Source organism: Ornithorhynchus anatinus, chromosome 8, assembly GCF_004115215.2.
Source record: "Ornithorhynchus anatinus isolate Pmale09 chromosome 8, mOrnAna1.pri.v4, whole genome shotgun sequence".
NCBI classification, from domain to species: Eukaryota; Metazoa; Chordata; class Mammalia; order Monotremata; family Ornithorhynchidae; genus Ornithorhynchus; species Ornithorhynchus anatinus.
The window spans coordinates 8294424-8321726 of record NC_041735.1 but is presented as its reverse complement, the minus strand read 5'-3'; the positions used below and the strand labels follow the sequence as shown (position 1 = coordinate 8321726).

The following is a 27303-nucleotide window of genomic DNA, read 5'->3' as shown; positions in this document are numbered from 1 at the left end:
ATGGAGGGCGGCGGCGGAGGAGGGGGAGGAGAAGAAGGGGAGGAGGCCCCGCCGGCACAGCCCGCAGGGCAGCAGGATTCGCACCCGGAGCCGGAGGCGTCGGGAGGCGGTCGGCGCCGGGGTCCGCAGCACGCCGGGGCCCGGGAGCTGGCCGACCTCTACTCCCCAGGTAGGCGCTCCCCCGGACCCTGCCCCCAGCCCCTGCCTCACCCCGTTCACTCGTTCAGCAGTAATTATAATAATAATCACCTTGGTATTTGTTAAGCGCCTCCTATGTGCAGAGCACTGTTCTAAGCGCTGGGGGGGATCCAGGGTCATCAGGTGGTCCCACGTGAGGCTCCCAGTCTTCATCCCCATTTTGCAGATGAGGTCACTGAGGCCCAGTGAAGGACCTCGCCCCCGGTCACCCAGCTGCCAAGGGGCCGAGCCGGGAGTCGAACCCGTGACCTCGGACTCCCCAGCCCGGGCTCTTTCCACTGAGCCACGCTGCTTCCCCAGTAATAATGTCGGTATCTGTTAAGCGCTTCCTATGTGCAGAGCACCGTTCTAAGCGCCGGGGGAGAGACGGGGTCATCAGGGGGTCCCACGTGAGGCTCCCAGTCTTCATCCCCATTTTGCAGATGAGGGAACTGAGGCCCAGTGAAGTGACTCGCCCACAGATACACAGCTGACAAGGGGCAGAGCCGGGATTCGAACTTCATCATCATTAGTAATGATGATGGTGCTATTTCATTCATTCAATAGTATTTAATGAGCGCTTACTATGTGCAGAGCACTGTACTAAGCGTTTGGAGTGGACAAATCGGCAACTGATAGAGACAGTCCCTGCCCTTGGACGGGCTTACGGTCTAATCGGGGGAGACGGACAGATGAGAACAATAGCAATAAATAGAATCAAGGGGATGAACATCTCATTAAAACAATAGCAAATAAATAGAATTCATCTTCATTAGTAATGATGATATTTCGTTCATTCGGTAGTATTTATTGAGCGCTTCCTATGTGCAGACCACTGTACTAAGCGCTTGGAATGGACAAATCGGTAACAGACACAGTCCCTGCCCTTTGACCGGCTTACAGTCTAATTTTGTCAAGCACCTACTCTGTGCAGAAGCACCGTTCTAAGCGCTGGGGGCAGACACAAGGGGATCCCGACTCTGCCACTTGTCACCTGTGTGACCGTGGGCAAGTCACTTCACTTCTCTGGGCCTCAGTTCCCTCATCTGTAAAATGGGGATTAACTGTGAGCCTCACGTGGGACCACCTGATGACCCTGTATCTCCCCCAGCGCTTAGAACGGTGCTCTGCACATAGGAAGCGCTTAACGAATACCAACATTATTATTATTATCAGGTGGTCCCACGTGGGGCTCCAGGGCTTCATCCCCATTTTCCAGAGGAGGGAACTGAGGCCCAGAGAAGTGAAGTGGCTTGCCCAAAGTCACCCAGCTGACAAAAGGCGGAGGCGGGATTAGAACCCATGACCTCCGACTCCCAAGCCCGGGCTCTTTCCGCGCCGTTTCTCTATTGAGCGCTTACTATGTGCAGGGCACTGTACTGAGCGCTTGGAATGTGCAATTCGGGAATAGATAGAGACCATCCCTGCCCGATGAGGGCTCACCGTCTAAACAGGGACCTCATCTGGAAAAAGGGTGGAGGGAGCCCGTGAGCCCCCATGGGGGACAGGGCCCAGAATTTCCAGACTCTAAGCCCGCTGCGGGCAGGGAGTGTCTCTCATTGTTGCCGGATTGTCCTCTCCCAAGCGCTTAGTACAGTGCTCTGCACAGAGTAAGCGCTCAATAAATACGAGTGAATGAAGTAACCTATCTGTTGTGACCCCGTTGTTGGGTCTGGATTGCCTCTCTCTGTTGCCGGATTGTCCTCTCCCAAGCGCTTAGTACAGTGCTCTGCACACTGTAAGCGCTCAATAAATACGAGTGAATGAAGTAACCTATCTGTTGTGACCCCGTTGTTGGATCTGGATTGTCTCTCTCTGTTGCCGGATTGTCCTCTCCCAAGCGCTTAGTACAGTGCTCTGCACAGAGTAAGCGCTCAATAAATTCTCCTAAATGAAGTAACCTATCTGCTGGGAGCCCGTTGTTGAGCAGAGATTGTCTCTATCTGTTGCCGGATTGTCCTCTCCCAAGCGCTTAGTACAGTGCTCTGCACACAGTAAGCGCTTAATAAATTCGCCTGAATGAATGAAGAAACCTATCTGCTGGGAGCCCATTGTTGCGTCTGGGGTGTCTCTCTCTCTTGTCGGACTGTACTTTCCAAGCGCTTAGTACAGTGCTCTGCACACAGTAAGCGCTCAATAAATACGGCTGAATGAATGAATGAATGAAGTAACCTATCTGCTGGGAGCCCGTCGTTGGGTCGGGATTGTCTTAACCTGATCACCTTGTATCTCGCGCAGCGCTTAGAACTTGCTTGGCACATAGGAAACACTTAACAAATACAACTATTATAATTATGATTATTAACAAATACCATCATTTATCATTACTGAAGGCACACCTCCTCCAAGAGGCCTTCCCAGACTAAGCTCCCTTTTCCTCAGCTCCCCGTCCCTTCCGTGTCACCTCGACTCGCTCCCTTTGCTCTTTTCCCCCACCCCGCCCCTCAGCACTTATGGATATATGGATATAATAATGCTGGTATCTGTTAAGCGCTTACTGTGTGCAGAGCACTGTTCTAAGCGCTGGGGTAGATGCAGGGTAATCAGGTTGTCCCATGTGAGGTTCGCAGTTAATCCCCATTTTACAGATGAGGTAACCGAGGCACAGAGAAATGACGGGACTTGCCCACAGTCACACAGCTGACAAGTGGCGGCGTCGGGATTCGAACCTATGACCTCGGACTCCCAAACCCAGGCTCTTTCCACTGAGTCACGCTGCTTCACTGATTCTAATATATATATATATATGTATGTATGTATATATATAATGCTATTTATTTCTATTGGTACTTGCTTTGATGTCTGTTTGGATGTGCCCCCCACCAGTTGTGGGCAGCGATTGTCTTTCTTTATTGCTGTATTGTACTTTCCAAGTGCTTAGTACAGTGCTCTGCACACAGTAAACACTCAATAAATACAATTGAATGAATGAATTGAAAGGACTGTGTCCAACCCGATTTGCTTGGATCCACCCAGCGCTTAGTACTGTACTTGGCACATAGTAAGCAAGTAATAAATACCACGATTATCACTGCAGCACTGCAGCGTGGCTCAGTGGAAAGAGCACGGACTTGGGAGTCAGAGTTCAAGAGTTCGAATTCCGGCTCTGCCACTTGTCAGCTGTGTGACTGTAGGCAAGTCACTTCACTTCTCGGTCCCTCAGTGACCTCATCTGTAAAATGGGGACAAAGACTGTGAGCCTCACGTGGGACAACCTGATTACCCTGTATCGACCCCAGTGAATACCAACATTATTATTCGTAGTAGTAATAGTAATAATAATAAATGGTTTCCTCCTGTTCTAGGGATCCCCACTGGGATGCTCCTTGGTTATTCTAGAATCCCCCCTGGCCAATCCATGAGCCAGCGAGCCCACCCAGGATCCTCAAGCGTTCTCCTCCGCTTCTTGACGGGGGGAACCCAGAAATCCTCTAGACTGTAAGCCTGCTTTGGACAGGGATTGTCTCTATTGCTGAATTGCACTTTCCAAGCGCTTAGTACAGTGCTCTGCACACAGTAAGCGCTCAATAAATAGGAGCGAATGAATGAATGACCCAACCTCCTCCCCGTTTTGCCCTTTCCAGTTCCCCTGTGATAACTTCCCCTCCGGGATTGGCGGCACACCCAAAATTCCGTGTTTCCCGAGCCCGGTCACCCCCAAACCTGGAAGCCGTCCCTCCCCACCCCCCATTACCATTTGTGGACACGGGTCTGTCTCATGAGCTTTTCTGTAGATTATTAGTTTCCTTCTATTTCCCTCAATCGCCCATATTTATTGAGCACTTACTGTGTGTGGAGCAGCGTTCTAAGCAGGTTAGTAGTAGGCGCGCTCCCGAGAAGCTACAGTCTAGGAGGGGAGATAACAGGCATTAATATAAACAAATAAATTACAGATATGTAGGGAAGTGCTGTGGGCCTCCCCTCCCCCAGCTCCCTAAGGTTCCCTGGCTCCGGTCCCAGGAAAATCTCAGGTGTTGGAGTTGTGATATGTAGACGGGTAGTGTAGGTAACTGGCGCGGTCTAGGAGCCAAAGTCCTGGGTTTCCAAATAGAGAGAGGGAGGGAATTAGAGACGTCACGAAAATCCTGCAACTTTTACCCTCCCCACCCCAGATCCGTCCAGAGCTCAGTCCCCTTTGATCCCTGTAGAGTCGCCCCTATTAAAGTTAGTCCGTCAGGTTGGTAAAAGGTTTTGCTGTTTGGTTTTTATGAAGTGATCGATATCACCCCCATGACGTAAAGTGGTGTCATTGTCCCTGTTTCCCGCAAAGCGTAGGTAAGGAAAGACCAGAAGTGGGGGAACCTGGTTTTCTAGGCCCTGAATGCTGACTTGCTCTTTTCATCTTTTCACTGCTGTTCAATCCTGACTCCTGCAGTTTCTTCCCCGCTGATTTTTTATTTTTTTTAGCATTTGTTTAATGCCTACTGTATGCTAGACACTGTACTAAGCTCTCGGGTAGATGCAGGCTAATTAGTTCTCTGCTTCTCCTTCTCCTAGTCCCATGGGCATCACAACACTGCCCTACTCGCCTTGTTCTCAGAGGCCTTTTTCCTCCTCCTGTCACAGAAATGCAAACTTCTCTTTCTCTTTTCTAAACACTTATACCCACCACTCTCTCACATCTCCTCCCAACCCTTCAGAGCTCCCTTTACTGGCCCTTAAAGGGGCCTCCTCCTCCTCCTGGGTCAGTGGCTGGGCCATGGACCCCTGCTCACACCCTGGAATCCATCAGGCCACTGTCCTTTCCTTCTCCACATCCCTCCGGTCCCTTCCTCAGATGTGTTCCCTGCTCAAGGCTTCGCCACCCCCCATCACACCTGAGCTGAATGTTTAGACCTCTGCCTTAGGATCTCAATAACCCAAGGAACAGTGTCTGATTTCAAGAGGCTTTTTGTTTCTGGCTTGTGTATAATGGCTCAGCTCTGTGTGCTGACCCATGAGCGTGGTGTCTGAGGCTCCAGAGTCTGTGTCTGTTCTGAAGAAACCTGAATAGACCAGTCCAGGGCAGATCCAGAACGGGGAGCTCCTCATTAGATTCTTAACTAATAATGGCATTTGTTAAAGCACTCTCTAGGTTGCTAAGAGCTGGGGTAGATGTAAGAGGCAGTCAGATCAGACACAGTCTCTGTCCCACCTTCAGGCTGAGGGGGAGAGAGAAGAGGGATTTTACCCCCCAGTTGTATAGATGAGGAAACTGAGATGCAGAGAAGGGGAATGACTTGTCCAAGGTCACCCAACAGGCAAGTGGAGAACTGGAATTAGAACCCGGGTCTCCCGATGACTCCCTCGTTCGTGTTCCTTCCAGGAGGCCGGGCCGCTCCTCTCGACTCTGGCTGATCTGATTTCCACCCCCGACTTATTTTGAGTGAGAATCCTTTGTGCCTGAGGAACGTTTTATTTGTGGGCAGGGGGCAGTGAGCCCTCTGGGATGTCGAGTGAGAACTGGGCTCAGAACTCTGGGGTTCCCTTGGGCGCTGAGGTCTTTGGTGCCCCAGGGAGAAGGTGACAGAAGAATGGTCACCACAATCCCTTATTTATCTAGTGGCTTCCAGGAGCTGTGTCCAACTCGATTACCTTTTATCTACCCCAACACTTAGCGCCTGCGTATACTAAGCACAAATACCACAATTATTATTATGGAAGGGTTTTACACACGTTTCCCTTTGCCTTCCCAAAGGGCCTGTCTGTTTTCCTCAGTTTGATACAGGAAAACTGAAATTCAGAGTAATAATAATAATAATGATATTTATTAATAATAATGTTGGTATTTGTTAAGCGCTTACTATGTGCAGAGCACTGTTCTAAGCGCTGGGGTAGACACAGGGGAATCAGGTTGTCCCACATGGGGCTCACAGTCTTAATCCCCATTTTACAGATCAGGTAACTGAGGCACAGAGAAGTGAAGTGACTTGCCCACAGTCGCACAGCTGACAAGTGGCAGAGCTGGGATTCAAACTCATGACCTCTGACTCCAAAGCCCTTGCTCTTTCCACTGAGCCATGCTGCTTCTCTATTTATTTATTTAATACCTTCTCTATTTATTAAGCACATACTATGTGCCAAGCACTGGAAAGAAGCATGATCAAGTGGAAAGAGTACAGGTCGGAGAATCAGGGGACCTGGGCTTTAATTCCAGCTCTGCCACGTGTCTGCTGGATCACTGTGGGTGAGTCACTTAATTACTCTGTGCCTCAGTTCCTTCATCTGCAAAATGGGTACTCGATACGTGCTCTCTCTCCTACTTAGGCTCCCATGTGGGCCCTGGTTAACTTGTATATACCCCACCGCTTAATGAAGTGCTTGGCACATAGTAAGCGCTTAACAAATACCGCAGTTGTTATTATTAGAACGGGAAAGTACTTAGGCGGGATCACCCGGCACTGCAGTGAGCTAGAACCCTCTCTCCTGCCACTCTGCCACCCTACAAGGCCAGGCAGCTGCTTCTCCAACCCGCTAACAACCTTGGCTTTGTATTTGCTGGACCTCGGAGCCAACTGGACTAAGGCCATTGGCTGGGCCTCTATTCAGGTGTCCCAAGGCTCGGCAGGAGCAGCAGACTGTTGTAGCCCTGCAGCCTAGCTGTGCCTGTCACTTTCTGTCTGCCGGCCACAGCGCGGTTTCAGCACAGGTCTGGAAGTGGCGAGGGAAAATAGGGAAGAAACGCTTATTCACTCCGAACCTTCTCCCATCCCTGGGACCTTGTTCAGTTCTGAGCCTGCCTTCTCCCCACAACCCCCAAAGCCTTCTATCCCCTCCCTGCAGGAGACTGAGGTAATGTAGGGATTTGGATTGGAACCAAAGCCGCGGTGGATTCAGACCTCTCTCCGCCACTGAAAAGTTCAGCCCTAGAATAGCCCTAGCTCTCCATCGCCTTCGCTTGCATTCTTCCACCTCAGATTTCCACCCCAGACGACTCCCGCTCCCGGGAAGCCCCTTGGTGCAGTTCTTCTTCCCGGCCCGATTATTTCAGCTTTAGTTCTCCGGTGAATAACCAGTGATTCTTTGGGCGAAAACGTACTCCCGTTGCGGAATTCTGCTTCACGGAATTCTGCTTCACGGAATTGCGAGCTGTTACTCAGCAATCTCCGGATCCTAGGACTCCCATTCTCTCTCTCCCGCCTCCCCAAACTCTCTGCTCTCCCCTTGTTCCCCCTCCCCCTGCTTTTGACCTTCTGCCTCGCCAATGATAAGGGGATTGTGCTTCCTCAAGTCCTCCGTTTCGGGCATGGAGTCTGAGAACCGGAGTCAGTGTTCCGGAGCTCTGAAAGTGAGGGGGTCGGGGGAACCTGCGCTCCCTTCCGAGGCCTGGATGGTCGCCAAGAAGTCCCCACCCCTCCTTAAAGAAGAGTCTCCCTTCCTCTGGCCTCCGGGGAACAACCTTTTTCTTGCCTTTCCCCTAGGGCTGAGGAGGTGAAATGCCGGCTTGCTGGAGTTTTTGCAGGAAGTATAATGGTGACTCACAGCTCCATTTCTCTGCTCAGTAGGATGGGAGATTTAATTTTATTTTATTTTTTGGGTTTTCATTTGGCCTCCAGGAAAAATAATTGACAGTATAAAGCCAACATCAACTGCTGTTTTGCTGTGATTCATCCCATTGCGGTCGGGATGGCTGAGGATCAGAGGGGTGAAAAGTGTCAGAGCATGCAAGGCGAGGCAGCATGGGCTGGTGGGAAGTTAGGAGTCTTGGGGAGAAGGCTTTGCATTTGGGGAATTAAAAAGAAGAAGTTGTGGCCCTCTGGCTTGGGGCCTGTGGCCTGGAATTCTGAAGGGTCCCAAGCCCTGGAGGAGTCTAAAGCCTAACTGGGGTGCTAGGCCTAAAACACACTCTTTCCTCATCTCCTCTTCCCCCTCGCTTCCTTCCCTCCCCCTCACTGATGATGGTATTGCGTTAAGCACTTACTGTGACCCAGGCACTGTTCTAAGCGCTGGACTAGATACAAGCTAAATCGGGTTGGACACGATCCATGTCCCACATGGGGCTCAAGCACGAATCCCCATTTTACAGATGAGGTAATTGAGGCACAGAGGAGGGCACACAGCAGACAAGTGGTAGAGTCAGGATGAGAACCCAGGTCCCTCTGACTCCCAGGCCTGTGCTCTGTCCAGAGGCTCGAAGCTGGCCACTCCCAAAATAGTTGTGACATCGCCTGGGTGGCGCCTAAGGATTTTCTTCCAGGGCGGGGGGACGTCTGCCGTGTGGCCTCGTGGAAAGAGCAAGGACCTGAGAGTCAGAGGACCTGGTTTCTAATTCCTACTCTGCCACTTTCCTGCTGGGTGACCTTGGACAAGTCGCTTCATTTTTCTGGGCCTCAGTTTCCTCATCTGCAAAATGGGGATTAAGTACCTGTTCTCCTTCAGTTAGACTGTGCACCCCATATAAAACAGAGGTGGTGTCTGACCAGATTATCCTGTATCCACCCCAGCATTTAGTGTAATTCAAGCCTGGCATTTAAAATGGTGAACAATTATCATTATTATCATTAGTATTATTATTATCATCATTATTCTCTGTGCTCCTGCTTGGAAGTCCCAGGAGCTGATGCCAGGAGCAGGGAAGGAAAGGAGAAAACTTTTCTGTTCCTCTCCCAGTCCCTTCACCTGTCTCTCACCAGCCGCACCTGCCTCCAGTTCTCAATCTGGCCGAGAAGGCGAGGCCTGGCCCCCTGGGCTTGGACCTGGGGGGGGTTTGGGTACAAAGAGAAGGAAAGGAGCAGAGAGGGGCATAACAATCAAATTATTTTCTCGAAATCTGAAAGGAATGTAAAGACAAGCAGTGTGGCCTACAGGAGAGAGCAGGGGTGTGGGAATCAGAAGGACCTGGGTTCTAATCCTGACTCCACCAGGTTGTGTGCTGTGTGACCTTGGGCAAGTCATTTCACTTCTGGGCCTCAGTTCCCTCATCTGTAAAATGGGGATTAAGACTGAGCTCCATGTGAAACCAGAACTGTGTCCAACACAATCACCTTTTATCTACCCCGCTGCTTAGTACAGTGCCTGGCACATTGTAAGGGCTTAACGAATACCACTTCTCTGTGCCTCAGTTCCCTCATCTGTCAAATGGGGTTGAAGACTGTGCCCCCATGTGGGGCATGGACTGTGTCCAACCTCATTTGCTTGCATCTGCTCCAGCACTTAGTTCAGTGCCTGGCACATAGCGAGCACTTAACAAATACGTAAAATGGGTCGGGGGTGGCCTGTCTAGGCCACAGTCTCAGGCAAGCCATGGGAGTTAGGATGTGGCTGGTGGGGGGCAGCTTTTCTGTTTTCACCGGCTCCCTCCCCCTCAGGGACCCCTTGTAGTGTGGACGCCCCTGCTCGGCTCCCCTTTTCTTTGCCCAGCTGCTCCCCAAAATAGACTCCAGGGCCCCAGGGGGCTGGCCTGACCCTGACCGCCCCTCCATCCTGAAAGTAGACCCTCCAATCGTTGCAGTCCGCAGAGTAGATGTGCTCTTGCTGCTGGCCTCCGGCACACTGGAGAGGGCAGGTTGTTGGGGGAACGGTGAGGCGGGGCTAGGCTGCCCTTCTGCCCTCCGCCGCCTTCCTGTCAGAATGGAGGCCTGCTGGGTGTTAGAGGTTAACTGACTCGTTCAAGGTCACGCAGCAGGCAAGCGGCAGAGCCGAGACAGGAACCCTGCTTGCCCAACTCCCAGGCCCCGGGCTCTTCCCACTGGGCCCCTCTGCCTCCCAACCTGCGGGTCACGGGATGAGCGAGAAGGTTAGCAGTTATTTATATTATTGTCTGTGTCGTCCCCACCCCCCGTAGACTCTAAGTTCGTTGTGGGCAGGGAATGTGCCTGTTATATTGTGTCATACTGTCCCAAGTGCTTTGTACAGTGTTCAGCACTCAGCCCTCAATAAATACGATCGATTGCTTGATAGCCAGAGCAGGACACTTCAGACTTATCCCCTGCTTCTGCCATGGCTGAGGGAGTTCTCTTCCCTGGATCAAATCCTGGAGTCCTCAAGCCACAGGGACTGTTGAGCGAATGCTCGGCTTAACCCGGACAGAAGACGTATCCACTGGCTCTCTTCTATTGTATTCTTCCAAGTGCTTAGCACAGTGTTGTGCACACAGCAAGCGCTCAATAAAGAGAAGCAGCGTGGCCTAGTGGAAAGACCAAGGGCCCGGGAGTCAGAGGATAGCCACTTGCCCGGTGTGTGACCTTGGGCAAATCCCTTAACTTCTGTCTTGGTTCCCTCATCTGTAAAACGGGGATTAGGACAGTGAGCCCCATGTAGGACATGGACTGTGTCCAACTTGATTAGGTTGTATCTACCCCAGTACTTGGTACAGTGCCTGCCACATTGTAAACTCAACAAATACCTTTAAAAAAATAATAAAATAAATACGATCGATCAAACAGATAATTTTAAAGAATATTTCAGACACGGGCTCCACATCCCCCTCGGAATGCCTGCTCTAGTTTGGTCACCCCGACCCCTCCTGCCTCTCTGTCGGGAGCCGATCCTTCGAGTGTGTGGATCCCGGGGGCCGGTGGCAGCCGGGCAGTGACGCGGCAGTGTCCCCTTTCTGTGTCCCACAGGCAAACGGGTCCAGGAGTGGTTCTGTGTGATCACGTGCTTCTCTCTCATCTTCTTCAACCTCTACCACCTCCTCCGGCATGCCAGCCTGGAGCACACCCGCCCCGTGCTCCTCGGAATGTGTAAGTCTACCCCTTCCTCCTCCCTCCGCCCACCCCCTCGCCCACCCTTCGTGCTCGGGGACCTGATGGGGGTCCTGGGGAGGGGGGAGTTGCAGCTGGACCTCGGGGAAGCTTTTAATGGTTTGTCCTCAAATGGGCTCGCTCCTTTTACAACTCCGAGTTCATCACCTTGAGGCTTTCATGCCAAACCACTTCCCGCGTCCCAAGCCTCTGAGAGGCGGAGATGGCTCCATTGGCGGCGGGGAATCAATTTATTAAGGGAATTAGTGGTGCTTTGCTTTTTAAACAGCAATCAGAGAGGCTGCTGGGATTTTTAACTACAGAGATGTGAGTGTGTTTTGGGGGTCTCTGAGGGGTTGACTTGTGAGGTCTAAGTTACTTGTTCAGCTCCGGGGCCGGTCTTTACGCTGAGAGTTCTTTCCCTCTGCTAAGTGGACTGTTTAGGGAGAAAACACCCGTGAAATTTTCCACCCTGAGTGTTTGGATGGGATTCTTGGAGCAGTGGACGTTTGCTTGGCCTTTGCCCTGTCAGAAATGGACTTTGTTCTTTTAAAAAGGTTTCAGGTTTCTCCTCCATGGAATGTCACTGGGCACAAAGGGCAGAAGCTGGGCGATCAGGAGACCTGGGTTCTATTTAGAGCCCTAGTAGGTGATTCACCGAGTAATCTCAAGGAAGTCATTCGACTTGGCTATTTATCAGTAGTCAGTGCTCCTTTTTTTTTTTTTTTTAATTTATTTACAGCAAATCCAGGGTCAGGTCAGGCAAGGTAGAGCAGGTCTGGTTCCAGACGGAGGCTCACAAATCCATAATCCTTGAGAGAGAGAAGAGTCTGGTTGCTCTGTGTTTTTTTTTTGTCATGAAAGACTTTTCTGATATTTAGCATCCAGTGCCTTTCAGACCCAGGAGAGCAGGACAAATACCAGTGATTGGTAGGAACTAGTTGTAAGCTAACTGTGGACAGGAAATGTGTCTGTTTATTGTTCACTGTAGTCTCCCAAGCACTTAGTACAGTGAATGAATGAATGAATGAGCTATGAGAAATTCCCTCTAGCCCAAGAGACAGTGGCTGTAATGTCCTGCATTTCCCTTCTCAGCAGCCTAAGGTCACCAGAGCTCCAGGGGAAATCCCAGGCTACCTTACTAGCCTTCCCCCAAATTCTGCAGCACAGGTGATCAGTTAATGGTGTTGAGCGCTTCCGGAGAGTACAGCACGGAGCGCTACGGGCGGTAGAGAAGCAGCGTGACCTAAAGGAAAGGGCACAAGCCTGGGCCTCAGAGGACCCGGGTTCTAATCCCGGTCCTGCCACTTGTCAGCCATGTGACCATGGCCAAGTCATTGCTCTGGGCCTCAGTTTGCTCAACTATAAAAATGGGGGTTCAATACAAGTTCTTCCCCCTACTTAAAACCGTGAGCTGCATGTGGGACAGGGACTGTGGGACTTGATTAACATGTATCTATCCTGGCGCTTAGAAACGTACTTGACCAATAGTAAATGCTTAACCAACACCATAATAACAGTAATAATAACGAGCGAGTAGGGAGATACGATCCCAAGTGGGCAGTGGACTGTTGGGGCTCTCGCGTTGGTGTGTCAGGCTGGATTATGTGAACCACCCCCATCCCTCCTCTGCAGTTGTCTGCCGGTACTAAAAACCCGCACTGGGCCCTGGTGTTGGCACACTTATGTTTGTTGGGGACCACACTGTCCTCACCCCCATCACCTCCACCTTATCGCAGCTCTTGGAGAGCTGATAAGCCTGCCAATTCACTGATAAGTGCTGTTTGAACAGTCTAATCAATTCCTCTTGGGCTGGGATTCTGTGTCAACACCGCCTGGAAAATTGCTGATAGACCCTTTAGAAAGAGAGGGTCATAAAACCATCTAATCCACAGTAGGTACTGTGGTGTGAGGGGTCTGGGAAGGCCACTGTACCCCAATTTCCCCTCTCCCCCATCTTCTCCAGTCTTCCCAGTTTCCCGGTAGGTCTTGGGAGTGGCCAGCGGCGGGTGTCTGCCGGTTGGCCGTGGTGGTGAGAGGCCCTGATGGAGCGCACCCGAGTAGACACGATTTAAACATGCAGATAATTAAAGATTTAAAGCGGCTTGGTCGGGCACTCCAGCGGCAGCTGGCCACCGGCCACGGCCGCCCGATCTCGGCCTCGGACCGTCAGTCAATGGCTGCAGTTGAGAACTGCCTTGTGCGTCCACCTCCGCTGAGCCTCAAATGTGTCGAGCTGGAGGCACTGATACCCCTCCCGCCCCCCACCCTGTCTTTCCTTGGGTTCGAGAATGAAGGGCCCTTCTGGGTTCTGACGGGGCCTTCCACCGCGGCTGTAATGGATAGAGTTCAGGCCTTGGACAGGATCCCCCCTACTCAGGGTACCCCCCCCCCCATTGCCCCTTGGTTATTCTAGAATCCCCACTGGCCAATCAAGTCCCCCCAGGATCTTCAAGCTTTATCCTCCGCTTCTTGGGTGGGGGAACGGGGAACCCCAGAAGTCCTCTAGACTCTAGCCTGCTTTGGGCAGGGATTGTCTCTCTGTTGCTGAATTGTACTTTCCAAGTGCTTAGTACAGTGCTCTGCACACAGCAAGCGCTCAATAAATAGGATTAAATGGAATGGGTTCTAATCCCTGCTCTGCCACATGTCGGCTGTATGACCTTGGGCAAGTCACTTTACTTCCTCTTTGCCTCATTTACCTCATCTGTAAAATGGGGATTGAGACCGTGAGTCCCACGTGGGACAGGGATAGTGTCCAGCCTGATTTGCTCTTATCCACCCCAGCACTTAGTACAGTGCTTGGCACATAGGAAGCACTTAACAAACAGATATCCCCTCAGCCTTTCTCAGTTGTTTCTTTCCTATCCTCCTCCTCCACCCTCCCCCCCCCCCCCCAGATGTAGGTATTTACCCTGTTTTCCTTGACTCTGCCCGCAGTTGGAGTCCCTGAGGGCAGGGATCATGTCCACCTACTCTGTTGTGCTCTCAAGGGTTTAGTACAGTGCTCTGCTTACAGTAGGTGCTCAGTTACTGTTGATTAATTGGTCTTTCCTCCTGAGCTGTCTGGATAAAACTGACTGAAATTTCAGCTCCGGAGACACTGGCTAAACACTGGGGTAAGTTCAGTGGTAAATACAATATAGTGAGAATCAGCAGGGTCTTAGTGGATCTAGCCCAGGCCTGGGAGCCGGAAGGACCTGCGTTCTAATCCCAGCTCCACCACTTGTTCCCTGAGTGACCTTGGGCAAGTCACTTCACTTTTCTGGGCTTCAGTTACCTCGTCTGTAAAATGGGGATTAAGACAGCGAGCCCCATGTGGGACTGGGACTGTGTCCAACCTGATTATCTTGTATCTATTCCAGTGCTTTGTTTGGTGCCTGGCACATAGTAAGCACTGGCAAATACCATTTTTTAAAAAAGGGACCTGGGTTCTAATCCTGACTCATCTTATCTGCTGTGCAACCTTGGGCAAGTCACTTCATTTCTGTGCCTCATTTACCTCATCGGTAAAATGGGGATTAAGGCAGGGATATCTACTCCAGTGCTTTGTACAATGTCTGGCACGTAGTAAGTGCTTAACAAATATTATAAAGAAAAAAATGCAGACAGCTGGAACACAGTCCTCATCCTTTTTGATGGTGATCTAATTCACCATCTTGGCGGGAAAAGAGAATCAGTCTCTTGTCTTCCTGAGCTCCTCAGGCCCTCAGTGGGCAAGTACAAAAACACAGCCAGGCAAAGTTTCTCCTCAACCCACCTCTCCAGAGAAAGAGGGGCAGCCCAGAGGGAGGAGTGTCCCCCACCTCCTGCCCGGGTGGCACAGGTTGGGAGTTGGGGGGAGATTGAGGCAGGCGAGGCTGACGGTGGAGGACGGGGGCGAGCGCACATACATACACGCTAACCCTTGCACGCTTGCGCTGGTTTCCCTCGCCACCACATTCCACCAGGGCCCCAGGCGCGGGCGGGACAAAGGAGGGCCTGTCCACCCGGAGCCGGCTCCCTTCATCCCTGTTAGAGGGATTGTGGACTTCTGACTCCAGAGAGAGATGGGGCTGTGTTCTGGATCGGGGCAGGGGGAAGGAAGTGAGGGAGGGCGACTCCCCCCACCGTCCAGATTTCCTTCAAAGCTGCCGCGTTCCAGAATCTTCCTCCTCCTCCTCCCCCCAATCCTGGCCTCCATCCCTGCAGTGGCCAGAGGCCGGCCAGGCCGCATCGGTGATTGAGCGGTGCCCTGTCTTCCCTGGCTCGGTCCACCCTTGGCCAGAACCGGAGACACCCGTGGACAGAACTCTGCGTCTTCTGATTGGGTCACCCAGCCTAAGGACCTTCCTCAGCTTTCTGGAGTTTGCCGGGGAGAGCCCTGCCCTTTAAGGGGTCTGGTGTCTCACTCCCTGGCCAGAGCCTAATAATCAGTATTTGTTGGGCACTGACTGTGTGCTAAACCTTGGGAGAGATACAGTATAAGCCATTTGGGCACAGACTTTGTACCACACAGGGCTCCCGGTCTAAGTGGGAGGGACAATCAATCTCATCCTCATTTTTACCGTTGTGGAAACTGAGGTTCAGATAAGTTAAGTCATATGCCCAAGGCTACACAGCAGGCAAGTAGCAGAGCTGGAGTTAGAATCCCAAGCTTCTGACTCTGTCTCATTCTCACTTTTCCTAGTGCTTAGTACAGTGCACACAGCAAGCCCTGAATGCACAATATTACCAGGCCTTGCTCCTTGGGAAGTTTTTGTCCTTTCTTGCCTTCTGCCCACCCCGGCTGTCATTTCCTCACTTCCTGGGCAACTTCCCTCTCACGGCTGGCCTTCCCTCTTACAGCAGGCCTCCTACTTAATTCACCAGCCCTGTGAGCCCTCCAAGCTCCTCCTCCTCCTCCTCCTGAGCTTGGGGAAGGAAGTCTGGATCCCAGGGCTGGCCTGCAAAATTTCCACTCTCCAACAGAAAGCCGCATCACCTGGTATCCTCTAGACTGTAAGCTCGTTGTGGTCAGGGAATATGTCTGTGTACTGTTACAGTGCACTCTCCCAAGTGCTTAGTACAGTGCTCTGCACCCAGTAAGCGCTTAATAAATACAACTGACGCTCCCCAGAAGATGCCAGTAATGGGTCCTTCAATCCTCAGTGATACAGCTGGTAGGGAGGGAGGGTGTTTACCCCAGCACTCAGTACAGTCTTGTTCATAGTAAGCACTTCAATACCCTAAAAAAAAGTTGATTGAAAAGAACAAGATTTAGAAACAAGAAGTTTGACTAAGTGCATCCTTTTTTTTTTTTAATGTTATTTGCTAAATGATTACAGTGTGCCAGCTACTGTACTGAGCACTGGGGTAGATAGAAGCTAATTGGGTTGTTCACAGTCCCGTGTCCATCATGGGGTTCACATCTTAATCCCTATTTTACAAATGAGGTAACTGAGACAGAGAGAAATGAAGTGATGTGCAAGGTCACACAGCTGACAGGTGGCAGAGCCAGGTTCAAAAACCAGGAACTCTGACTCTAGGCCCATGCTCTATCCAGTAGGCCACGCTGCTTCCCCACTTCTAACCTGACATTAGAATAATAATCATTGGGGTATTTAAGTGCTTATTATGTTCCAGGGACTGTGCTAGGTTCTCAGGTAGGTACTGCCCAATCTGGTCCAACAAAGTCCCTGTTCTACACGGGCTCTCAGACTGAGCGGGGATGGAGAACAAATGTTTAATTTCAGTTTTACATATGAGGGAACTGAGGCCGGAGGTCACACAGCAAGCAAATGGCAGAGCCAGGATTAAACCCCCCAGTTCACCTGACTCCTGGGCCTGAGCTCTTTCCACACTGCTTCTCGTGCCCTAGTAGCAATAGCATTTCTTGCTGCTTATAATAGTAGTCATAGTATTTAGTGCATACTGTGTGCAAAGCATTGAAGTAAGCACTAGGAGAAAATCCAGGGATGAGAATTAGGTGCAGTTTCGAGTCCCCAAGGAGTGGCTCACAATTAGGGTTTTTGGGGGGGGGGAGATTTTTTTTTTAAAGTATTTAATAAATCCTTAATACATGCCAGGCACTGTACTAAGAGCTGAAACAGATACAAGACAGTCAGGTTGGACACAGTTCCTGACCCTCATGGGGCTCCCAGTCCCCTATTTTACTTATGAGGAAACTGAGGTACTGATAAAGTGACTTGCCCAAGGTCTCCCAGCAGACAAATGGCAGAGCCAGGGTTAGAACCCAGGTCTTCTGACTCCCAAGCCCATACTCTATCCATTAGGCCACGCTGCTTCCTGATTGGTGAGTCACCTCGTGAAAGATGGAAATACAAAAACAAGACAAGGACAGTGATAAATAGGACCAGAACAATAAGGTTCTCTGGTTCTGCTCCTCCTCCCCTCCCCATCACCCCTACTCCCTCCCTCTGCTCTACCCCCTCCCTGCCCCACAGCACTTGTGTATATATGTACATATTTATTATTCTGTTTTATTAATGACGTGTATATATCTATAATTCTATTTATTTTGATGCTACTGATGCCTGTCTACTCATTTTGCTGTCTTGTTTCTTGGCTTCTGGACTGTGATCCCATTGTTGGGTAGGGATTGTCTCTATCTGTTGCCAAGTGCTTAGTACAGTGCTGTGCACACAGAAAGCGCTCAATAAATACTACTGATTGAATGATTGAATGAATGGCTGGAGGAATAGGGTTTGCAGGCTCCACAATCCCAGCCTTCCTCCCTACATTTTCATAGTCAGGACAACTTGTTTCACTCTCCCATCTGGAAAAGGACTGATGGAAATCAATCAATCGTATTTATTGAGCGCTTACGGTGTGCAGAGCACTGTACTAAATGCTCAGGATAGTACAGTGTAACAGAGTCTGGTGGCCTGGGGGCGGATGGCTCCCTCAATCCATCAGTGGTAATGATTGAGCCTGTCTACTTGTTTTATTTCATTGTCTTCTCCCCCTTCTAGACCGTGAGCCCTGTTGTTGGGGAGGGATTGTCTCTGTTGCCGAATTGTACTTTCTAATCGCTTAGTGCTCTGCACACAGTAAGCGCTCAATAAATAGACTGAATGAATTGAGCACTGACCAGGCAGACCACTGTACTAAGAGCTTGGGAGAATACAATATAACAGAGTGATTACCACGATCCCAGCCCACAAGGAACTTAGAGTGTATGGGGGAGACAGACACTGAATTAATCTATTTCCCCTATCTGTAATTTATCAGGATATGTACACAGGTGCTTAAGGGTTACAAAGAAGTGCACAGTCCACTGAGGGTGGAACGGGGAAATGGGGGCTTAATCTGGGGGAGGCCCCTCTCCCATAAAGCTCAGGGTTGTGCAGAACGGATGCAGGGAGAGTGGATTTAGCTCACTTTCAGCAGAGAGGACACTAAATTCCCAGTTTCTCCCAATAGACGGTAAGCTCCTTGTAGGCAGAGAACATGTCTACCAACTTTGTTATATTATTCAGTGCTCTGCACACAGTAAGCGCTCAATAAATACCTCTGATGGATTGAAGGCTTTGTGAGGAAGAGGCATTGTGGCAGTAACAAAGCAGCTGCTGAGGATATGGGCAGCAGCAAGCAGATTTTCCTCTTGTTTGATCTCTCCCATTCTTCCTCCACCTGTCCTTCCCACCCCCTTTCTCTTTTTCCCTCCGTCTGCTCCGCCTTATTGGGAAACCTCCATAGCATCAGGCCAGAGAAGCCCAAGGCACCTCAGCATATCAGGCCCCCAGGCAGTGGAAGGGGAGAGGGGAGGGGGAGCTAGCCTAAAGTTTGGAATCTGTTTTCTCTCTCCAGTCTGACAGAACTGCCTTGTGTCTGAAATTCTAGTTCTGCTTTCTCCTTTTGGCTATTATGCGGGCTGAAATGCAATAAATACTCCTCCCTGACTAATCTCTCAATCAGTCGGTCATTCTTACTGAGCATCTACTGTGTGCGGAGCACTGTACCAAGCACTTGGTCAGTCAATCAATCGTATTTGAGCTTCCAATGAAGCTCTGAGTAGAGATGATCAGTGAAACAACATGGAATAGACCTGCAAGCAGTGTGGAATAGAGCAGTGTGGCCTAGCGGAAAGAGCCCGGGCTTGGGAGTCAGAGGACATGGGTTCTAATCCCGGCTCCACCATTTGCTGTGTGACTTTGGGCAAGCCACTTAACTTCTCTGTGCCTCAGTTACCTCACCTGTAAAATTGGGAATTAAGACTGTGAGCCCCACGTGGGGCAACCTGATTACCTTGTATCTACCCCAGTGTTTAGAACAGTGCTTGGCACAATTATTGTTAATAATAGTGGTATTGGTTAAGCACTTATTATGTGCCAAGCACTGTGCTAAGCATTGGAGTAGGTATTGGTCAATCAGATTGGACAGTACTCTGTCCCATGTGGGACTCAGTCTAAGGGAGAGCATGGATACTAACCCCATTTTATAGAGGAGCTAACTGTGAACTATAGAAGTTAAGTGACTTGCCCAAGTCCTTCTGACTCCCAGGCCTGTGTGTTTTATTGTGTGCAGAGCACTGTTCTAAGCACTTGGGAGAGTACATTGCAACATAGTTGGTAAACACGTTCCCTACCTACCAAAAGCTTACAGTCTGGAGGAGAGTTTACAATCTCGTAAGCACTAGGCAGAGAAATAGATTGACCTAGTGGATCGAGCACAGGCCTGGGAGTCGGAAGGACCTGGGTTCTAATCCCAGCTCCGCCACTTGTCTGCTGTGTGACCTTGGGCAAGTCACTTAACTTCTCTGGGCCTCAGTTATCTCATCTGTAACATAGAGGATTAAGGTTGTGAGCCCTATATGAGACGTAGACTGTGTCCAATCTGAATAGCTTGAATCTACCCCAGCATTTAGTGCCTGGCCCGTGGTCAATTCTTAACTAATGCTACACACACACACACAAAAATCTGTTAATGGATAGTATTTATGGAGCACTTTGCAGTGCACTGTACTAAGCTTTTGGGAGAGTATAAGGAGGCAGAGACAGATTCTAAATGAATGATAGGTAGAGGAAAGCAGCCCCATGGAGGGGCAGTGGGGTGAGGTGAGGGAGTCCTGGAGTCTGGGATGGGGGGCTGTGGCTTCTTGTCTGAGGGAGTCTGAGGGGTCTGCCTGCCCCCATCCGAGCAAGGGTAGGAGTGAGAGAGGCTGATCCTGCCTAGGGGCAGACCGTGTGTCCTGGCTTAAACGCGGAGAAGTCATGGGTTAGTTTAATTCCCTGAGGGCTGAAATGCAACCCCCCTTAAATTTCTGTTCCTCTGGGAAGCACTGGGGCTCTACCCTGAAGGTATGTCCCTTTCCCACCACAATTCAGGCTGGCAGCTCTCCCCTCAAGCTGGTGGGGAGAGCTGGGGGAAGGAGGGATCAAACCCAGCCTCTCCTCCCCACCCTGCCTCCTCCAAAGGAGCAGAACCAGTTGGCCTTGTGTTGTTGGTCGACTATAGGGGCTCCCTTGGAAGCAGAGTCCCTTAGCTTTTGCCCCAGGCCTTGTTCCTTCAAAGTCCAACAGGGAGCTGGGACTGCGTTGTTCCTACTGACTCATCCCCGACCTCGGGCAGATTCCTTCCTGGGACTTGTGGAATCCCACACTTGCCAGGATGGGGCAGTTTAGGCCGGATCTTGCAGGAATGGAGGGGTCCCCCCACCCCTCACGGGTTCCCTTCCGTTTCCTCAGGTACAGGGCTCCCCCATGAGGCAGCAGACAGATCCGGAGTCCTGGAAGGATCAAAAACGCCAGGTTCCATTTCTGACTGACCGAGTGAAGGGACCTCAGCAATCAATGGTATTGATTGAGCGCTTACTGTGTGGAGAGCGCCGTACTTCCTGAGCACGTGGGAAAGTACCATAGAACAGAGTTGGCAGACACGTGCCCTGCCCAGTAGGTACTTACAATGATGATGGCGATTATGGTACTTGTTAAGTGCTTACTGTGTCCCAAGCACTGTTCTAAGCATTGGGGTAGATAGAAGTTAATCAGGGTGGACACAAGTCCCTATCCCACACGGGGCTCACACTCTTAATCCCCATTTTACAGATGAGGTAACCGAGGCCCAGAGCGGTGAAGTGACTTTCAAGGTCACACAGCAGATAGGTGGCAGAGCCCGGATTAGAACCCGGGTCGTTGTGACTCCCAGGCCCGTGCTCTATCCACTAAGCCACACTGCTTCTCAAAAACAAACGCCATCCACACTTATTATAGTTACAGTGATGAGAACGGCAGATGAGCAGAGTCAGAACCAGAAGCAGCATGGCCTAGTGGATAGAGCACCGGCCTGGGAGTCAGAAGGTCATGGGTTCTAAGCCCTGCTCTGCCACTTGTCTGCTGTCTGACCTTGGGCAAGTCTATTCACTTCTCTGGGCCTCAGTGACCTCGTCCGTAAAATGGGGATCGAGACTGTGAGCCCCGTGTGGGACAGGGACCGTGTCCAACCTGATTTGTTTGTATCCGCCCCTGTCCTTAGTGCAGTGCCCGGCACATTGTAAGCGCTTAACAAAATACCATAACTACGATTGCCCTCTCCGTGCTGGTGGCCAGGGCCCGGGTCAAGTTGGCAGTGTCCACCAGTCCCCCCATGTTCCTCTGGGAGGGGCCCCTTCTCCACTCACCTCTGTTTGTTTTCAGTTGCAGGAATCCTCATCGCTGACTTCCTGTCGGGGCTGGTGCACTGGGGAGCTGACACCTGGGGGTCCGTGGAGCTGCCCGTGGTGGGGAAGGTGGGTGAGCTCCCGCCGTCCCGGGGAAGATCCTAATTCCCCTCAGTCCCCGGCTGGGGCGGCAGTCGGTGCGGGCGCAGGGAGAGGGGTGTTGGTAGCATCCCGATTTGCTTGTATCCACCCCAGTGCTTAGTACAGTGCCTGGCATATAGTAAGCGCTTAACAAATACCATAGTTATTATGATTTTTATTAGCAATATCAAGCAGCCTTTGGGCCTCCTGAGATGGCAGCATTCTGGCCCTGGTGTGGTGCTGGTTTCGGGGTGATTATAATAACTGTGGTGTTTGTTAAGCCCTTGGCCTTGCATATAGTAAAGTCTTAATAATAAATACCATAATATAATAATAATAATGTGCCAGGCACTGTACTACACTCTGGGTTGGATACAAGTAAATTGGATTGGACACAGTCGCTGTTCCCATGGGGGCTTACAGTCTCAATCCCCATTTTACCGATGAGGTAACTGAGGCCCAGAGAAGTGAAATGACTGGCCCAAATTCACCTAGCAGACAAGTGGCAGTCAGGACTCGAACCCATGACCTTCTGACTCCCAGGCCCGTGCTCTCTCCACTGTGCCATGCTGCTTCTCCAGAAGGGTAGGAATTATAGCTGGGCAGGTCAGGGTTTGAGGAGTTTGCTCTGAGCACCGGCGCAAACGCAGACGGCCGGAAAGCTCATTTGGAGGAGGGGGCCGGAAGCTGGCTGGCTTGGGGGGGGACAAGGGTCCAGGCCTCCCAGGTTGGCAGAGAGGAAAGGGACTGGATGTGGAGCTGGGGCGGGGGCAGGGAGGGAGCGAGCAAGAGCCATGGGCTGGGAATTTTCGCTGAGAGTGGGTGGCAGTGGGCAGCAGCTGTCCCTCTCCTGAGCTGCAGGCAGGGCTGCCTGCCCCCTCTCTGGCACCCAGTAATAGTAATCGTGGTATCTGTTGAGCGCTTGCTGTGTGTCAGGCACTGTACTAAGCACTAAGGTGGATACAAGCAAATCAGGTTAGACACAGTCCCACATGGGGCTCACAGTCTCAATCCCCATTTTACAGATAAGGTAACTGAGGCCCAGAGAAGTGAAGTGACTTGTCCAAGGTCAGACATCGGACAAGCGGCGGAGCTGGTATTAGAACCCACAACCTTCTGACTCCCAGGCCCCTGCTCTATCCGCTCTGCCATGCACCTGCTCCAGGAGGGTAGCGGGACAGGCATTGCTTGGGGCCATCGGCAGCCTGGTCCGTGAATCGTATGTATTGCGCACTTACTGTGTGCTGGGGACTGTATTAAGCACTTGGGAGAGTACAGTGTAACAATAAACAGACACATTCCCTGCCCACAGTGAGTTTACAGTCTAGAGGGGGAGACAGACATTAATATAAATAAATAAATTACAGATAAGGACATAAGTGCTTTGGGGCTGGAAGGGGGAATGAATAAAGGGAGCAAGTCAGGGCAACGCAGAAAGGAATAGGAAAGGAGGGCTTAGGGAAACCCTCTTGGAGATGTACCTTCAATAAGGCTTTGAAGGCTGGGAAAGTAATTGTCTGTCACATCTGAGGGCGGGAAGACCTTCCAGGCCGGAGGCAGGGCAAGAGGTCAGCGGCGAGGTAGACGAGATCGAGGTACAGTGAGAAGGTTAGCATTAGAGGAGACTGTAGACTGTAAGCTCGTAGTAGGCAGGGAACATATCTGTTTATTGTTATATTGGACTCTCCCAAATGCTTAGTACAGTGCTCTACACACATTTAAGCGCTCAATAAATAAAATTGAGCTAATGAATAAAACCTACTCTAAACCTGGGCCACGGGACGTGCCGAGTCCAGCCCAGCGGGGCAGTCGGCCTCCTCTCCGCGGCTGTGGGGTCAGCGGGACTGACGGGCCCTCCCGCCTCCCCACCTCCCCGTCCCCGCCGCCTCCTCAGGCTTTCATCCGGCCCTTCCGAGAGCACCACATCGACCCCACCGCCATCACCCGGCACGACTTCGTTGAGACCAACGGAGACAACTGCCTGGTGACGTTGCTGCCCCTGGCCAACATGGCCTACAAGTTCAGCACCCTGAGCCCAGGTGAGAGTCCGTGAGGGGGGAAGAGAGGGAGGAAGGAAGGGAGGGAGAGGTCGGGAGGGAGAGGTCAGGCGGGCAGGCGCGCGCTCTGGCCGTCTGAGGAGAACTGTCAGCCCTTGCCTCTTTCTGCCCCATAGAATCTGTGCAGCAGCTGTACCCTTGGGAGTGTTTTGTGTTCTGCCTCATCATCTTCGTGACCTTCACCAACCAGATCCACAAATGGTCGCACACGTACTTCGGGCTTCCGCGCTGGGTGACCTTCCTCCAGGACTGGCACATCATCCTGCCTCGGAAACACCACCGAATTCATCACGTCTCCCCTCACGAGACCTACTTCTGCATTACCACAGGTGAGGCCTCTTGTCTCTCTCCCCGCCCCAGGCTAGCTGACTGTCTTTATTGCCACTGGAGGACCTGAGGTGAGAAGCAGCATGGCCTAGTGAAAAGAGCAGGTGGGTTCTAGTCCCAGCCCCGCCACTCGCCTATTGTGTAACTTTCGGCAAGCCAATTGTACTCCTTGATGCCGCAGTTTTTTTTTGTTTGGTTTATTTTGGTCACGTTTTAAAAATGGTATTTAAGTGCTTACTATGTGCCGGACACTGTACTAGGCAGTGGGATAGGTACAAGATAATCAGGTTGGATACAGTCCGTACCACACTTTGAGCTTACAGTCTTAATCCCCATTTTACAGATGATGGAATCGAGGCATAGAGAAGTGAAGTGACTTGTCCAAGGTCACACAGCAGACAAGTGGCAGAGGCGGGATTAGAACTCAAGTTCATTCAATAGTATTTATTGAGCGCTTACTATGTGCAGAGCACTGTACTAAGCGCTTGGGATGAACAAGTCGGCAACAGATAGAGACAGTCCCTGCCGTTTGACGGGCTTACGGTCTAAGCCTCTGATGCCCAGGTCCAACCTGTATCCACTAGGCCACGCTGCTTCCTCAACTGAAAAGCAGAATTCAGTACTTTTTCTCCAGTCCCCTCAGACTGTGAGCCCTATATGGAGCAGGGACTATGTCCTATATGATTATACTGTATCCAGCTTTTAGTCCTGTGCTTTTTTTTATTGTAAAGGTATTTGTAAAGCGCTTACTATATGCCAGGCACAATTCTAATCAGTAGCGTAGATGCAAGCTAATCAAGTTGGACACAGCCCATGCCCCACACGGGGTTCACAGTCTTAATCCTAATTTTAATCTGGGAATTGAGGCCCAGCAAATTGAAGTGACTTTCCCAGATCACACAGCAGACAAGTGGTATATCCGGGTTTAGAACCCAGGTCCTTCTGACTCCCAGGCCTGTGCTGTATCCATTAGGTCACCCTGCTTCCCTAGTAAGGCACCCAGTATGTGCTTAATAAGTACCACTGTTGTTAGAATAATTCATAATTATGATTATTATACAGTGTATAGTACACTGTATAATAATAATAATCATAATTATGGTACTCGTTAAGAGCTTACTATGTGCCAAGCACTGTTCTAAGCACTGGGGTACATACCAGTTAATCCAGCCGGACACAGTCCCTCTCCCACTTAGGGGTCATACTCTTGATCCCCTTTTTCACTAATGAGGAACCCGAGGCCCAGAGAAGTTAAGCGACTTGCTCAAGGTCACACAGCAGACACGTGGAGGAGCCGGAAGTAGAATCCAGGTCCTTCTCCCTCCCAGGCCCGTCCTCTATCCACTAAGTCTCTCTCGTTCACCCCACACATCCTATCCGTTACCAAGACCTGCCGGTTTCACCTCTACAATATCGCCAAGATCCGCCCTTTCCTCTCCACCCAAACGGCTACCTTACTGTTACGGGCTCTCGTTATATCCCGGCTAGACTACTGTGTCGGCCTTCTCTCTGACCTCCCTTCCTCCTCTCTCGCCCCGCTCCGGTCTATTCTTCACTCCGCTGCCCGGCTCATCTTCCTGCAGAGACGATCTGGGCATGTCACTCCCCTTCTTAAACAACTCCAGTGGTTGCCTATCGACCTCCGCTCCAAACAAAAACTCCTCACTCTAGGCTTCAAGGCTCTCCATCACCTTGCCCCTTCCTACCTCTCCTCCCTTCTCTCTTTCTACCGCCCACCCCGCACGCTCCGCTCCTCTGCCGCCCACCTCCTCACCGTCCCTCGGTCTCGCCTATCCCGCCGTCGGCCCCCGGGTCACGTCCTCCCGCGGTCCCGGAACGCCCTCCCTCCTCACCTCCGCCAAACTGATTCTCTTTCCCTCTTCAAAACCCTACTTAAAACTCACCTCCTCCAAGAGGCGTTCCCAGACTGAGCTCCTCTTCTCCCTCTACTCCCTCTGCCATCCCCCCTTTACCTCTCCGCAGCTAAACCCTCATTTTCCCCTTTTCCCTCTGCTCCTCCCCCTCTCCCTTCCCATCCCCACAGCACCGTACTCGTCCGCTCAACTGTATATATTTTCGTTACCCTATTTATTTTGTTAATGAATTGTACATCGCCTTGATTCTATTTAGTTGCCATCGGTTTTTACGAGATGTTCTTCCCCTTGACTCTGTTTATTGCCATTGTTCTTGTCTTGTCCGTCTCCTCCGATTAGACTGTAAGCCCGTCAAACGGCAGGGACTGTCTCTATCTGTTGCCGACTTGTTCATCCCAAGCGCTTAGTACAGTGCTCTGCACATAGTAAGCGCTCAATAAATACTATTGAATGAATGAATGAATGAATGAATGAATAAGCCATGCAGTTATTATGCTAGCATCCCCGAGTCTTAGATTCTCCTTTTAAAAGTGGAGATGTTTTCCCCTGACACATGTAAAGAAAGCTCCTGGAGGGCTTGGGGATTTTAAAACCCTCTTGATTTTTTTTCAAACTGCAGGCTCTGCATTGACTGTACTTCCCTCAAACCCTCTCCCTCCCTTTTCAATAGGCGATGTCCCCATAGGGGACGTGTGGAGATGGGGATCTTAAAGAGACCCGCCCAAAGGCCACGAAGTCGAGAACTCTGGCCCTGACTCAGGCTCCCGTGGTCAGAGCCCAGGGAGTGCCCGGGTTTCTGTGGAAACATTTCTGTGTGTGTACTCATAAGGAACGGCCTTCTCCTTTCCTTGTGGGTCATCTTGTGGGTCAAGGAGTGAGATAGGGGTGTCCTCTGCCCGGCTTTCCTTTTCTACTGCAAATGGACTCTGCTGCCCGCTCAGCAAACCTCCCTGACGGCCCTGACCTCCCAGCAGCGGGGAACAGATTGGTTTTTCCGTCTGAGCACGTAACTCCTCACCACTGCTTGTGAAAGTAACAGAGGGCTCCTCCCTCTCTCTGTCTTTTCTCCCTTCCTCCCTCTCTCTCCTCTTTCTTTCTCTCTCCTCCCTCCCCTTCCTCTCCCCCTTGCAATTATTCAGGTTGGCTAAATTACCCATTGGAGAAGATTGGATTTTGGAGGCGTTTGGAGGATATCATCCAAGGACTCACTGGAGAAAAACCCCGAGCAGATGATATGAAATGGGCTCAGAAAACAAAATAGTTTCCAGCGGCTGTTCTGCAAGCTCTAACCTTATTGCCAACACCCTCCTTTTCTTTTTTTTTTTTACTATACAGTGCCCGCGCACACATACACCCTCTGTCTCTCTCTCACACACACACACCCACATGCACACACCATCCGCCAAATTCCACTCTTGGAGATAACAAACTCTGAAAGCCAGCACTGCAAAGCACCAACGGCATCTGACCTGCAAAGGAAGGCG

General features: G+C 51.0%; 1 protein-coding gene across 1 annotated transcript; it reads left to right on the top strand.

Annotated features, from left to right (window-relative positions):
- Nucleotides 1–27080, top strand: TMEM189 (transmembrane protein 189). The gene is made up of 6 exons (NM_001205118.2): nucleotides 1–169; nucleotides 10722–10841; nucleotides 21458–21549; nucleotides 23456–23600; nucleotides 23735–23947; nucleotides 26959–27080. The coding sequence occupies exons 1-6, from the start codon at nucleotides 1–3 to the stop codon at nucleotides 27078–27080; spliced, it is 861 nt and encodes a 286-aa protein (NP_001192047.2).
- Nucleotides 27081–27303: the final 223 nt, after the last annotated feature.

Coding starts and splice junctions, on each gene's coding strand:
- TMEM189 (NM_001205118.2), top strand. CDS start 1: ATGGAGGGCGGCGGCGGAGGAGGGGGAGGAGAAGAAGGGGAGGAGGCC. Junction 170..10,721: donor GGCCGACCTCTACTCCCCAG/GTAGGCGCTCCC, acceptor TGTGTCCCACAG/GCAAACGGGTCCAGGAGTGG. Junction 10,842..21,457: donor CCCCGTGCTCCTCGGAATGT/GTAAGTCTACCC, acceptor GTTTGTTTTCAG/TTGCAGGAATCCTCATCGCT.